At 50.0% G+C, this 13,582-nt stretch overlaps 4 protein-coding genes across 4 annotated transcripts; 3 read left to right on the top strand and 1 right to left on the bottom strand.

The window, feature by feature from the left end:
* Positions 1-110: 110 nt before the first annotated feature.
* On the top strand, positions 111-1,957 carry BJ212DRAFT_1346123 (uncharacterized protein). Its single transcript, XM_041335330.1, has 3 exons — positions 111-217; positions 266-1,425; positions 1,449-1,957. Exons 1-3 carry the CDS (start codon positions 175-177, stop codon positions 1,863-1,865), a joined length of 1,620 nt encoding a protein of 539 aa, XP_041194410.1. The 5' UTR covers positions 111-174; the 3' UTR covers positions 1,866-1,957.
* A 117-nt stretch (positions 1,958-2,074) lies between these two features.
* On the top strand, positions 2,075-2,887 carry BJ212DRAFT_1446397 (uncharacterized protein; the record flags this gene model as incomplete). The annotated part of the gene is made up of 2 exons (XM_041338237.1): positions 2,075-2,166; positions 2,215-2,887. The coding sequence occupies 2 exons, from the start codon at positions 2,075-2,077 to the stop codon at positions 2,885-2,887; spliced, it is 765 nt and encodes a 254-aa protein (XP_041194409.1).
* An 825-nt stretch (positions 2,888-3,712) lies between these two features.
* Positions 3,713-5,923, top strand: BJ212DRAFT_1479542 (cytochrome P450; the record flags this gene model as incomplete). The annotated part of the gene is made up of 12 exons (XM_041339905.1): positions 3,713-4,102; positions 4,152-4,195; positions 4,251-4,332; positions 4,386-4,456; positions 4,511-4,525; positions 4,575-4,885; positions 4,937-4,995; positions 5,048-5,087; positions 5,141-5,151; positions 5,203-5,379; positions 5,429-5,722; positions 5,771-5,923. 12 exons carry the CDS (start codon positions 3,713-3,715, stop codon positions 5,921-5,923), a joined length of 1,647 nt encoding a protein of 548 aa, XP_041194408.1.
* Positions 5,924-6,480: 557 nt separating this feature from the next.
* BJ212DRAFT_1346104 (uncharacterized protein) lies at positions 6,481-13,458 on the bottom strand. Its single transcript, XM_041335329.1, has 18 exons — positions 12,981-13,458; positions 12,761-12,931; positions 12,609-12,712; positions 11,762-12,553; positions 10,891-11,710; positions 10,628-10,836; positions 10,404-10,570; positions 10,242-10,347; positions 9,972-10,192; positions 9,759-9,918; positions 9,474-9,707; positions 9,212-9,426; positions 8,854-9,160; positions 8,500-8,802; positions 8,321-8,449; positions 7,946-8,272; positions 7,740-7,895; positions 6,481-7,688 (listed from the first exon to the last, which is right to left on the bottom strand). Exons 1-18 carry the CDS (start codon positions 13,390-13,392, stop codon positions 6,693-6,695), a joined length of 5,829 nt encoding a protein of 1,942 aa, XP_041194407.1. The 5' UTR covers positions 13,393-13,458; the 3' UTR covers positions 6,481-6,692.
* Positions 13,459-13,582: the final 124 nt, after the last annotated feature.

Genomic DNA, 13,582 nt, shown 5'->3' with positions numbered 1-13,582 from the left:
GTATGGGAGGAAGCGATCCCAGAGGTGCGACGGCATATATTTCTTGTGGCTAATGCTCATTGTAATGCATAGGTCATCGAACTCGAGCCTTCGTCTTATCTTGGATATCAGCTGAAGTATACTGCCTATCATGGCGCACAACACTTTGATGAGGCTATTGATACTTTGGACAACATGCTCTCCAAGTTAGATGATGCTTCCGAGTCGCACATGCGAAGTAAGCCTAAAATTCCACATCCGTCAAGATGCTCAGCTTTTCCCTCAGACCTGCGCAAGCAGTATATCAGTGCATTCGAGGCGGAAGGTGTTATCCGAAAATCCATTGACGTTCAACTTGACAACGCCCCACTTCGTCTACTAGATACCACTATCGGTCGTTTATGTGACCGAGAGGCCCAAATAACCACGTTCAAGACAAGCATCGAGTATAAGGAACTTCTGCTATTCGTAATGAAGCATCCGGATCCACCAATGGTGCACATCAGAGAAGTGGTGGCAAAATTCTTCCGTTGCGTCATGCTGTCACACAGGTGGGACGCGGGGGAGTCACTGCTACACGACATCCAGGACAAGATTGTGTACGAGTTGAATCCAGTTAGTGGCATCGTGAAGTTGCAGTTATTCTGTAAGACTGCTGATGTTGCGGGTTATCGCTGGGCCTGGATGGATACCTGCTGCATCGACAAGACAAACAACGTTGAGCTCCACGAATCAATCAACTCCATGTTTGTATGGTATCATCATTCAGCACTTACGATCGTTTACCTATCAGATGTTCCACCTTCCTCTAAGCCTGGCGCACTGGCAAAGAGTATTTGGAACAAACGAGGATGGACATTCCAAGAACTCATGGCTTCGAAATGCGTCCTCTTTTATCAGAAGGATTGGTCCCTATATCTTAATGATCCCTCTCCCAATCACAAGGATTCCAATGAGATCATAGAGGAGTTGGCAGGTGCCACAGGCATAGACCGAGAGAGCCTCGTTACTTTCCATCCAGGGACCGGAAATGTCCGAAAGACACTCCAATGGGCATCCTCGCGTATCACCACACGGCAGGAAGACATAGCTTACTCCTTGTTTGGCGTCTTCCGCGTCCGCCCAGGCGTTGATTATGGGGAGAAGAAGCAGTTCGCCCTTGGGCGGCTCTTGCAAGCGATCATAGCTCAGTCGGGCGACATTACTGCCCTGGACTGGGTTGGAAGACCATCCAAGTTCAATAGCTGTCTGCCAGCCGAAATCTCTTCATACAAAGCTCCACCGTACACATGCCCATCTCTGTCTACTCAAGAAATGTACAGATCAGTCTCGTTGCCACGAGATAATGGGGCTGTACAATTGGCTTCGAAATTGTACAGCGAACTTGACTCCCTTCATGCTCCCCGTTTTGCACATCAACGTCTACATCTACCTTGTATCGCATTCGTATCACCGACATCAGACGGCAGAGCCATCAAGGCCAGGATGCATGCGTCACGTATGAAGTCAAGGCAGACGGACTTCGAGACCTACTGATCACCACGGAAGACGGACTCACTCGAATGACCGAGTTCTTGCTTATTCGCCCGTGGGATCATGATCTTCTCGAGTTGCCTGATGACGTGCACAGCATAGGCGATTGGACCCCGCCCGGATCTCCCATAGACGTTACGCCTGGCGGGTCCTCTGGAGAGCATGGGCTGGTTGATTCGGAACGAGCGTTGCGATTGATTGTTCGCCTTGGACAGCCTTTTAGCGCGTTTTTGCTAAAGCGCGAGCGCCGCAAGGAATACAAAAGAGTTGCCTCGGATCGTCATATTATCGCACAGTTCAAAGACGCGACTTGTATTCCCGACGTGAAAGTCAGGACACTAGAGATATTGTAATAGAGAATTTGATTTTTACTTAGATTGTGACTAAACTATGACTACACAAATATTACACTCCACGCTTGGTAACATTCGATCCCGTGATAGTATGGTCGATCTGGGCGGTGGTCAGCTTTCCGTAGCTATACCGATAAGAGCTTTGCCTTGTACATCAAGTACTGGCAAAACCCAACGCCGCGCTACTCAACGCGAATATCGTGGAAACAATGTCGATGCCAGGGCTCAAACCCATTATCTTCTATGATATTCCCAGCGTCGTGCAGAATGAGCCATGGTCTCCAAATACGATGAAAACAAGGCATGTTACCTGCCTCAGGAGTCCCTCTTCGTCATTGACATGTCATAGATATTGTCTCACCTTCAAGGGTCTACCCTTCCAGACCGTCTGGCTCGAATATCCGGAGATTAAGCCATTCTATGAGCAGCATTCTCTCGTACCTACCACCTTGCGTGACATCAAGGGAACCCCAACGCCCGTGCACACGCTCCCTGTCATCATGGATCCCAATACAAATAGGTTGATTACAGACTCCTTTGCGATTGCACAGTACCTTGATGAGCAATACCCCGATACACCGAAAGTACTGCCAAATAACACAGCTGCGCTGGTGCACGTCTTTCACACTGCGTTCTATGATGTCACAAAGGGCACCGTCTTGCTGGGCAGTTTTAGAGGTGCTCAGAAGCTCAATCCCGAGAGCAAGGAGTATTATATTCGGACTCGTCAGGAGCGATTTGGCATTCCATGGGAGCAGTTTGCAACGCCTGAGAAGAGAGAGAAACAGTGGAATGCACTGCGTGCTGGATGCGATACCGTGGACGGGTGGTATGCGACGAGCAGCGGTCAATTCATATTGGGGGATACACCGTGTTTTGCTGACTTCATGGTTGCGGGACTATGCAATTGGGTACGGTATTGCTTTGAGAGTCAGGAGTGGGAAGAAGTGAAGAGCTGGAATGGAGGACGGTGGAGGAGACTGGTGGAGGCAACTGACAGGTATCTTGATTGTTCGAAGTAGTTCCGTTGAGCGTGATGCGCTCGGCTGACCTACATGACCAGAATGCACAGGATGTAATAATAATTGTAAATCAACAAGTGAAATATTGATACAAATATGTGGAGTCATTGTAGGGTGCAAGTCTGTACTGCACTACTCTATGATGGAGGTGGACGACGGAGAGTAACATGGGGTTTTGGTGCGGTGGTGGTCTCCGCCGTAGGCTTCATCTGCTTCGCCAGAGAATCGTCCGCGGCCAAATCTTCTTCTCGACTACGTTTGCTAGCTGCGGCCGCTGCGCCAATGAAAGACATCCCTATCTAAGTATCGGAGGTAGTTACAGTAGGGGGCGCAGCAGGTGCCGGTGAAGCGCATCCCCTGTGTGTGTATCGTTCACTTGACCCGACTTTCTCCCGCGTTTCTCCAGGACTTCAGTCATGCTGGGGCTAGACGTGGCCGCAGTGTGAATTAAGTTAGGCACGAACTTATGCAACCTTATGTAACGGTATCTGTCTCCGCGATGACAAGCCTGCACGAGCCGCCAGACGTATCACGTTCAAGCTTCAATGGGCTGCCATTCAATACATGCACTGGTATCCCCTTCATTCTCGCAGACTGACTAGTTGGTCCACTGATGTCCAAGTAGAGTTCGACAACTTCAGCGTGACAAGTCTCGACTTCTATGAATAACCCTTGCTGACGAAAAACAGCGGCACCGTGCCGGGACACTCCCGCAGTCAATAGTCCCATTATGATGTCTGTACAAAGCCGTTGAACTCCGTAGCCATGCCGCTGTCACAGGAACGGCTATAAATCTCCCAATAGACCCTCGAATTCAACATAACTATGAAGGTCATCTCTGTATCCTCTCCATTAGATCTCTGGACAACTGTACGCTCGGTTGGTACATTCACTGTCGCTTGTTCATTTGCTGCATTATGGGCCTTCGTCAAAGTTTTAAGGGCCCTTCGCTGGCGATTGAAGACGACTCAACTGAGGGGTCCGCCTCGCACCAGCTTTATATACGGCGTGTCGCACGACATCGTTTCATCTAAAGATAGTGGTGGAATGTATGAACGTTGGACGACAGAATATGGGGTCGCATATATGATTCCGAGCGTCCTCGGACAGACTAGAATCGTACTGTGCGACCCGAGAGCTATAGCACATTTCTACGCCCGAGAGACATGGACGTATGTGCAGACGCCCCTTTCGTTGACGCTTCTGGAGACATCAGTATGCAAACATCGTCATCTTACTTTGTCTTTCTGATATCTCCTATCAGGTTGGCAGAGGGCTGTTGTGGTCTCAGGGTGAAGATCACAGGAGGTACTGTTCAGCTCTTGTCCTCGCGCTAGTGACTTATCTACTACCCGCGAATCAGGCAGCGGAAGGCCCTCACACCAGCATTCAGTAATGCGGCGATTCGGAAACTCACATCAGTGTTTTATGACTCAGCATACAAAGTGAGCATTTGCGTTGTAGAGAATGTGGCATCTGTTATCTTGACACATCACAGGCCAAAGGTGCATGGGATACTGCTATAGAATCGAGTAAAGATGGTGGCGCTGTCATCGAGGTTCAGAACTGGTACGTAGCTTTCTTGGCTTTGTAAGGGGCATTTCTAATCGAAATAACTCAAAGGATGAATTATATATCGTACGCGACCATATTTTGCCATCGACGCCTTTAATTAACGCATCATCAGTCTGGATACGATTGGCATTGCCGGTTTCTCCCATGACTTTGGTTCGCTCGATGGAAAGCGCGCTAGCGTGACCGAAGTGTTTGATACTTTCGGAAACAACCAAAAAGCTTCAGCAGGGAACCAAGTTCTTCTTCTACTCGCGTCAGCGTTTCCTATCATCACCAAGATCCCCACCAAGCGGATTGATCTGATCAAGAAACTTAGCGCAGCTATGGGAGAAATATCCGATGACTTGTTGATTCGCAGCCGCCGGGAGAAGGATGTGAATACGAGCGGGAGAGACGAGGAAAAGTCCATCATCGGTTTGCTGAGTAAGCTCTCCAAAAGATTCATCGTATTCTCTCGATTGACGCGGCGATCAGTTAAATCCGAAGGCCAGGATGCCGAGCTTCATATGTCGAAGGAGGAAGTAGTGGCTCAGGTCCGTAGAGACTATGTATCACAGCCATGACTTACAAGCTGACATCCTGCAGATGAAGGTCTTGCTTCTCGCGGGTTACGAAACGACGTCGAGTGAGTTCAATTTTTGTCCACTGCCATCATATTAGCTGACTTTTCATCGACAGTCAGTCTTACGGTGAGCCTACTGTGCGATCATGTCTGTGCACGCTATTAATGTGATGATCAGTGGGCGCTGATCGAGCTATCGCGACACCTCGATGTCCAAACCAGCCTCAGAGAGGAACTGCTTGCGTTTGGCGCTGATCCGACATATGACCATTTAAAGGCCAATTTCCCATACTTGGACGCGGTTGTCCACGAAACTCTACGACTCCACCCTCCTGTAGGCGAGTTCACTCGTGTTGTGAGTGTGCCTGTCTACATGTAAATACACACTCACAATAAGTCTACAGGCAACGCAAGACGACGTTATTCCCTTGAGCGAACCTGTACGCACGATATCCGGGGAAATGACGGACAACATATCGATAGGGAAAGGGACATTGATCACGATATCAAGCGCGGCGATCAATCGCTCTTCGGTCATCTGGGGACTTGACGCAAAGGAATTCAAGCCTGATCGTTGGCTGACTGAAGACGGCATCAGTGGGAAGGCCAAGGAAGTCCAAGGTCATAGGCATCTCCTGACATTTGTCGATGGCCCGAGGACGTGTCTTGGCAAAGATTTTGCGATCACGGAATTCAAGGTGAGTGATTCGAATCAGCCAGTTTGGACGTTACTTACTGCGATACAGACGGTTTTATCGGTCCTGGTGAAGAACTTTGTGTTTGAGATGCGTGATGGACCTGATACTCCAGTCGAAATTGCGAGGGGGATTTTACCCCGTCCACGGGTTGTTGGAGAGGATGGTATTGGGGTACCTTTGAGAGTTCGTCGGTACGAATGATTTGGTTGTGCTGCACTAGCAATTTTACTGTATTTATTTTCTTCTAATTATTCGCCGCTGATGCCCTTGGATTGTATTCAGGGAGAGCAATGTGTGATTCATATCGTAATATGAGCACTATATAGTTCTGTATGTGCTATCCTTGCTATTATTTCTGCTGCCAAGCGGAGCATTCCCAGAACACTGACACCCATGGTGTTGAAGTAATAAGTAGTGTGCGAAGGCTGATCGATTACATACTGACATTAACATTCTGGTCGATTTGCTCGTCTTATGAATATCCCCTGTGTAGAATCTGCCAATTGCCATTCTGCCGTTTTTTTGGCAGAACTCACCCCGAAATATTTCTGCCCGACACTACCAGTGGCAGCATTACTGCGCAAACTAAGGGTGGTCAATTTTAACGTTGAGTTAACCTCATGCTTGGTAACATTCGATACCGTGATCATATGATTGATTGATGATCTGCATTCTGCGGGGCTGCGGACAGCTTTCCTTAAGAGCCAAGAGCTTATCTTGCACATCAAGTATTGGCAAAACCCGGGTGCTGCTTTACGTGGAACACGATGGGGGAGACTGGTGGAGGCAACTGACAGGTATCTTGATTGTTCTAAGTAGTTCCGTTGAGCGTGATGCGCTCGGCTTACTTACCTACATGATCAGAATGGCACAGGATTTAATAATAATTGTGAATCGACAAGTGAAATATTGATACAATATGTGGAGTCATTGTAGGATGCAAGTCTGTACTACACTACTGCGGGTCTAGTTATGATGGAGGCGGACGACGGAGAATAACAGGGGGTTTCTCCGCTGCAGGCTTCATCCGCTTCGCCAGAGAATCGTCCGGGGCCAAATCTTCTTCTCGACTACGTTTGCTAGCTGCGCCAATGATAGATATCCCCGTAGTACCGGAGGTAGTTGCAGTAGGAGGTGGAGCAGGAGGTGGAGCGCCGCCCCGGACAGGAGCCGCACCTCGGGTATTGATGCCTCCTCTCCCAGTGCCACGCGGAGCAATTCTGCCTCGGCCACCTCTGGGGACACCAAGTGAGACTGCACCACTGGTGGGTGGCTTTTCTCCACTAGCAGCTGCAGGTTGACCTGCCGGGGCTGCTGCTGCGGGCTTCACAGCTGTTGTACTTGGGGCAGTTGCTACCTGAGTGGGAGCCGTAGCTGGTTGTGAAGTAGAAACTGCAGCAGTAACTGGGGGTGGCACCTTGGAGGTTGACGCTGTGGGCGTTTGTGGTGGCGGAGCTTCGGGGATCAAACCAGCCTTTCGCCACTCCAACACTTGCGCTTCCAGATCCTTAAGCTTGACCTGAGATCGAACAAGCTGACCATCTTTGATCTTGCTCTTTGCCTGCGATTCTAATCTACCCCGCTCGACGGCTGCATCCAATTCTGCGCTATGTCGTTCTCGGAGCTCCGCATCATGAGCAGCGATGGCAGCGGCAATAGTGGCTTGTGTTGACTCATCAGAGGAAGAAGTGGCAGCCTCCGTTTTGGCAGCTTTAGTGGCAGCGTCTACTGCCGCCTTGAGGGCCGCCTCGTGCTGGGCAGTCAGCTGAGCTCGCAGAGCCTCCAGTTCTTGGGCATGCTTCTTCGAGAGTTCCTCGGTGTTTACAGAAGCACCACCGGCAGTCATTTCACTCTTGGCCTTCTCTCTAGCTTTCAGCATGTCCTGGATTCTAGTTTGGAATTTTTCGTTGGATTGACGGAGGTTCCTGACTTCATCGGATGCCTTTTTTGCCAAATCGTCTACGGTCTGAAAAAAAGCCGTCAGTGTAGCTTCACACAGTCAAACTAAGTGACCAACACTAGCACGCGCCAATGCCTCGTCCCGCGCTTTTAAGAGTTCAAGCTTTTCCGACTCCCACGACCGTGCAGTATCAGAGGGTAGAGTAGAGGACCCAGTTTTGCTCAGAACCTCCTTCTCTGCCAAAAGTTTATCTCTTTCCTCCCTGAGGGAAGTCTAGACGAACGAGGTGAGTAACGAAACTCGGACTGGTGAGAAAAGCATACCATGAGGGCAGTTTGATCTGATGAACCTTCGGCAGGCACCTGGGCTCTCGCAGCTCTCTCATTAGCTAGCGCTTGTTCCAAAGCGACCTTCTCTTTCCGTAGTGTCTCTAGCTGAGAGTTCAATTGCTGCGACGCATCAGGTGCCGAAGTGGTGCGCAATGCGTCTCGTTCGGCGGTCAGGGTTTTGATCTTGCCCTCAAGCTCACTGACAGTGGCGTTGAGTTGAGACTTCTCACTGTTAAGCAATCCAAGGCTATATTTGAACTTGTCTACACTTGTCTTATTGCTGTCTTTGTGGCTTCTGAAGTTGGCCTCGAGAAGTGAGAGCTTGAGGCTGGTCAGAACAGCGTTATCATTTAAAAAGAAAATACGTACCCGGGCTTGGATAGCGTTTGCTCGTTCATCACGCTCTGCAGCCAATTTCTCCGCATCAGCCTTCTGAGTTTTCAGGGTTTCTATTTCGTCTTTCAGGGTTTGGATCTCAGCGGGGTCAGTACGATCATACTACCAAACCACGTCAGCTTGAATAAAGATAAAGGGTCCTGAACACTTACTTTGCTCAGCAACTGTGCGTTACGTTCTTGCCAACGGCGGCTCTCTCCCTCAAGACGTGTGATCTGCGCATCTCTAGCTTGCAGCTCTGCCTGTGCCACACGAGCCTTTTCTTTGACAGGTTCAAGCTCTGTGGATAATGCCTGCAGTTTCGCATCGAGCTCGCGAGAGCGTTTAGCATAAGTCTCGCAGTCAGCGCGGAGGGTCGCGTTGCTTTCCCGAAGAATGTTAAACTGGTTGATCCTCTCCAACATCTCAGCGTGCTGAGCATCCGAAGTTGCCGCTTCCATAGCCCGTTCCCGTTCCTGATGCCAGCATCATTCATGATCAACAATATCGGATACTGACAGACGTACCTCAGCAAGGGTTGTTCTGGTCTCTTGCAAACTCTGAGTCAGATGCTCGATCTGAGCCTTCAAGCGAACGTTCTCCTGTTTACTGAGCTCAAGCTGGAGATCAACTATCTCTTTCTCCTTGCGCAGGTAAGCCACAACAGATCTGAGCTCTGAAACCTTGGTATCCACATCGCCACCAACATCTGCATCACCAGAAGTGCCCTCCGTAGTGGAGGAGTCCGCAGCCTGACGAATACGAGTAGCTTGGGTGCTGACAGTCTCGAGATGCTGATGAAGAAGGGCATTCTGTGCGGACAGATCCTTGGACCTGTATTTGAATCAGATTTAAGAACCGATTGGCATCAAATCAGGGACCCACCGTGCGTTGAGATCAGCAATTTCCTTGTCCAAAGCCTCTTTTTGCTGCTTCCAGCTGCCCTCGGATGCTGCAAGCTTAGCTTGGGCATTAGCAGCTTCCGACATGTTCTCCCTGGAGGCAGCTTGGGCGACAGATAGTTGTTGTTTGAGGGTCTCGATGGTCTTGATTGACTCAGCATGAACGATCACTTCACGCGAGTATCTATCTTCAGCGGCCTGGAAAGATTAAGAACGAGGATAACAACAGAATAATAACAACTTACAAGGGCTCTTTCCTCCTGTTGGCGAACTTCACTCTCGCGAGTGGTGCGGTCAGTCTCAGAAGTCTTCTCAGAGGTGCTCAAGTCGACAATAGTATCCTCCAAGGTCTTCTTGTCATTAGTCCAGACTAGTCGCTCCGACTCGAATGTACGTTGAAGTTCAGAGAACTTGTCGGCAGACTGTCGCACATCATCCTCAACGCTGCGCAGTTTATCTTGCAGGGCCTTGTACTCCAGCTGTGAAAAGCGGTTTGAGAACCAAAGTTCCGGTAATTGGAGTGGACCCACCTCGTTCTTCGAAATCTGCGCTTCAGTTTCAGTCTTGTAATGATCATGCGTAGCATTCAGTGCAGACAGAGCAGCTTCGTTTGCTTGGGAGATCTCTTGGAATTGCTGCATGTGACTACGGGCAGCTGCAAGATCAACTTGAGCAACCTTCAAAGCAGACCTAGAATAGATTTGTTCAGCATGATGCCACAAACATAGTGCTTGCACACCAACCGCAATTCCGCAACTTCCTGCTCGAGTTGCTGTTCGCGTGGAAGGTCTTGCTCAGTAGCAGGAGCAGCGCCATTGGCAACCGATGGGCGACGTTCGTACACGGCAAGTTTCTCCTCGTTACCTTGTAGCTGGCGTGTAAGCTGATCAACGCGCTCTTGGAGGTGGACTTTGCTGGTTTCTGCACCGACGAGAGACTCCCGAACTTGAGATAGCTGTTCGGTCTGCAAAATATAAGAACCGGCGTATCTCCATGAAGAAGGTGAAGCATACCGTCTTGTCCAGGCGGGTTTGCAGGTCCTTCAAGTCGATATCCTTCTGAAGCGTGACGTGGCGGACTGCGTCGCGCTCCTGCGAGAGCTGAACCTTCATGTCTTTCCTGTGGCAGTCAATTAGCCTTTCGTAACATCGAGAGGGTACATTCAGATAACGCACATCTGGTCATCCATTGCCTGGATCTGGTTTTCCAGACGTCGGCGGTCATTTTCTCCCGATCGTTCAAGGTCACCATGCATCCTCTGCACATTGGCCATAAGGTCAGCTAGGTGAGACCGTTCCACTGAAAGGGTCTTGTTCTCCTGCACCAAGCGAACTTGGACAGACTGGAAATGACAGTACTCAATATCACGTTTCTCGTAAACACGGCGAAAAAGACATGCCTCCCATATTTTCTTCTCTGCACGCAGATTGGCATTCTCATTGCGCAACTGCTCAACACGACTATTAGCCTCGGATAACTCCTGCTGGGCTCGGTTACACTCAATATCAATTCGGATATACTGGTCGTAGAGTTGTTGATTGCGCTTCGTCAAGTTGTCGAGATCGCGCGTATGTAGCGCTGTTTCGTCTTGGCTCATGCGATGACGGTCTTGAATAAAAAATTAAACGACCGAAAGCACGAACAACCTGTGAAAGTGCTTACCAGTGAGATATTCGATCTTAGCATTAGCCTTGGCAAGCGTAACGTTAACCTGACCGAGATCGCGATGCGCTTGCTGTAACTCCTCTCGAAGCTTCACAGAATCCGTGCCCATCTCAGTTTTATAAGCCTCGAACTGAGCCTGCACGTCTTCAAGTTCCGCAGCTAGATTGTTCTTGATAGGACCAGCGACACCGTTGATGTCGCCGTTGACGTTCGTATGTAGTCCCGAGCGCTCAGCCCGCGCAAGCATGGCTTTCAACGCATCCCGCTCCTTCATGTACGCCTGAATTGTCATATCGCTGCTCTTCTTCTGTCTCTCGAGCTGTGCGGCCAGATCTTGAATCGCCTCATGCGCCTCCCTCACGGCTTCACTCTGCTCTTGTTCAAGCGCTTCGCGGTACTCACGTTCCTCCGCCTCCATTTTGGAGCCGAGCTCACGTACGATCTTGAGTAGCTTCTGGTTCTGCTCTTGCAGCCCACCAATACTGCGGAAGAGTACGAGGTTGTTCGTGATGACCGCATCAATGTTTTCAGCTGGTAGGGGCTCCATTCCTTCCATCTCAGCATCCGTGGGTAAAGACGGATCTGTGCGCCTCCCTAGTTCCTTGAGCAGAGTCTGAACTTGCCGACCGAGGTCATCAAGCTGTCGTTGCAGAAGTTCATTCTCTGAGTGAGACTTCTTCAACTTCTGCGAGGCTTCTTGGAATGCGTTTGAGTTAGCTTCCCGTTCGGCGAGCGCAGTCGAGAGCTGTGAGGCTAGTTGTGCGGCTTCGGATTGCAGACGGTCGTACTCTTCCCGTTGCTGTGATAGAATGGGAGCCTGGACAGACGGATTAGACTACCATTTTGATGATATGGAAATGCAACTTACCCGTTCCTCAATTTGAGCCAACACTGCAGAAAGAGTTCTGTCCATGTGATCATACTCGGATGACTTCTTCGCAAATTCATCCTGCAAGCGAACATAGTCGGCATAGACCTCGGTAAAGGTCTTGCCGGTCTTCTGTGCCCTGCTGACCATTGCGACTGTCGGGCTCAAACCAAGCATACCCTCCATTCCAGCTGTTTGAGCAGAATTGCGAGCAGGGGTGACTGGAGTTCCTGGGACGGGTGTTCCGCGGGAGGCGACAGGCAATTCACCACGATTCATGCGCTCAAGGACTGTTTCAAGTTGGTCAACCTTTCGTTCCGCTTCCTCCCGGGCCCGCTTCTCCTTCTCAACCTCAGCATGCAGAGCTGCCTCGCGTCGCTCGGCGCGTTCTCCGACACCTGCCCATTCGCGTTCAATGCCTTCGACAATCTCCTTCGCCTGCTTCTCGCGCTCTTCCATAATGTTTACGAGTCGTCGGAGCCCGGATGCTTCACTAGTGAACGCTGCTTCCTGTTCTGCGAGCTGTCCAGTCAGATCCTGCACGCGTGCAAGAGCCTGCGTAAGCTGGTGTGCTTGAGACGAATGCGCGCTTTGGAAAGCTTTGAACGCGCTCTCCGATGCTGAGTGTTGCTGGGTGAGTGAGTCGTGTGCAGCTTGCAGAGTCGCAAACTCGGCATGTTTCGTGCGTCGGTACTTGGCGTGTTCTTCGACTTTGGACGATAATTCGGCGGTTGTTCGCTCGACTTCTGACTGTGCGAGTTGGAGTTGCTGCGTGAGGGAGTCGATCTTGAACTAAAGGTGCTTTAGATGAAGGAGCACTAGGTTTCAGGTAGAGATGTATACATGCCTTGTTGGAAGTTTCTGATGAGCGAAGCTCGCGCACTTGAGTCTCCTGTGTTTGGTGTTCTTGACGTGCCTGTCGGAGGCTGTTGCGCAAGTTTTGCACCTCATCTACGAAACATGAACTATGGACTCATGAAAGAAATGTAAATGACGCACCGTCGCGTTGCGTTGCATCTTCCTTCAGCCTATTTACCACACCCATAAGGTCACGTTTTTCGCGTTCAGCGTCCTCGACGCGATGTTTCAATTGATCGAGTTCGGTCGATGAAGTAGACTGCGAGCTGCTGAGGTTTGATAACTGTGCTTCTAGGCTACTTTTCGATGCAGCTGCAGGGAATATAAACTTTGAACGCACTGACAGTAAAACTATACCTACCAAGCTGCTCCTTTTCTTGCCTCGTGGCTGTTAGTTGGCTCTGAACATTTTCGAGAGAAGTTTCAAGACTGTTTGTCTTGTTCTCCGCATCTTGATAAGCCTGGTCTAGTTCCACTTCCCTCCGTTCGACCTCTGCTCTCGCCTCCTCTAGGTCTCTCTGAGTGGCATTGGTTTCGGTGATTTGTGCAAGGAGCAATCTGTACACAGATACTATCGTTTCAGGGGTTGGGGTAGCAAATGAGGCTTCTGGTATCAAACTTGAAAGTGCTTCAACATCCATGTCGATAGGTAGTGAGACGCTGAATGGTTGCGGATGGCTGAACTCATCTGTTCCTTGAGTTGATGCACCATCGTAGTCGTTCTGAGTGGCTGCGGCTGCGGCAGCCCTGCTTTTTCGTCTTGTGCCCACCATGTAATATGGAGAGAGACGATGACCGGAGCCTTGCAAGACCTTGAATGAAATTGCAGACAATGTAAGGCCTGCTATAGACTCCCACGCCACTGTAACATACTTAACTTCCTTTTTGGGATATGATAGTTCTGCTCTTGAGTCTTTACCCACTACCGTGATCGTCAAGTACTGATCGTCCTTCTTTAAACTT

The sequence above is a fragment of the Suillus subaureus genome (assembly GCF_016647635.1).
Source record: "Suillus subaureus strain MN1 chromosome Unknown BJ212scaffold_11, whole genome shotgun sequence".
NCBI lineage: Eukaryota > Fungi > Basidiomycota > Agaricomycetes > Boletales > Suillaceae > Suillus > Suillus subaureus.
This window is presented reverse-complemented; position numbering and strand designations above follow the sequence as displayed.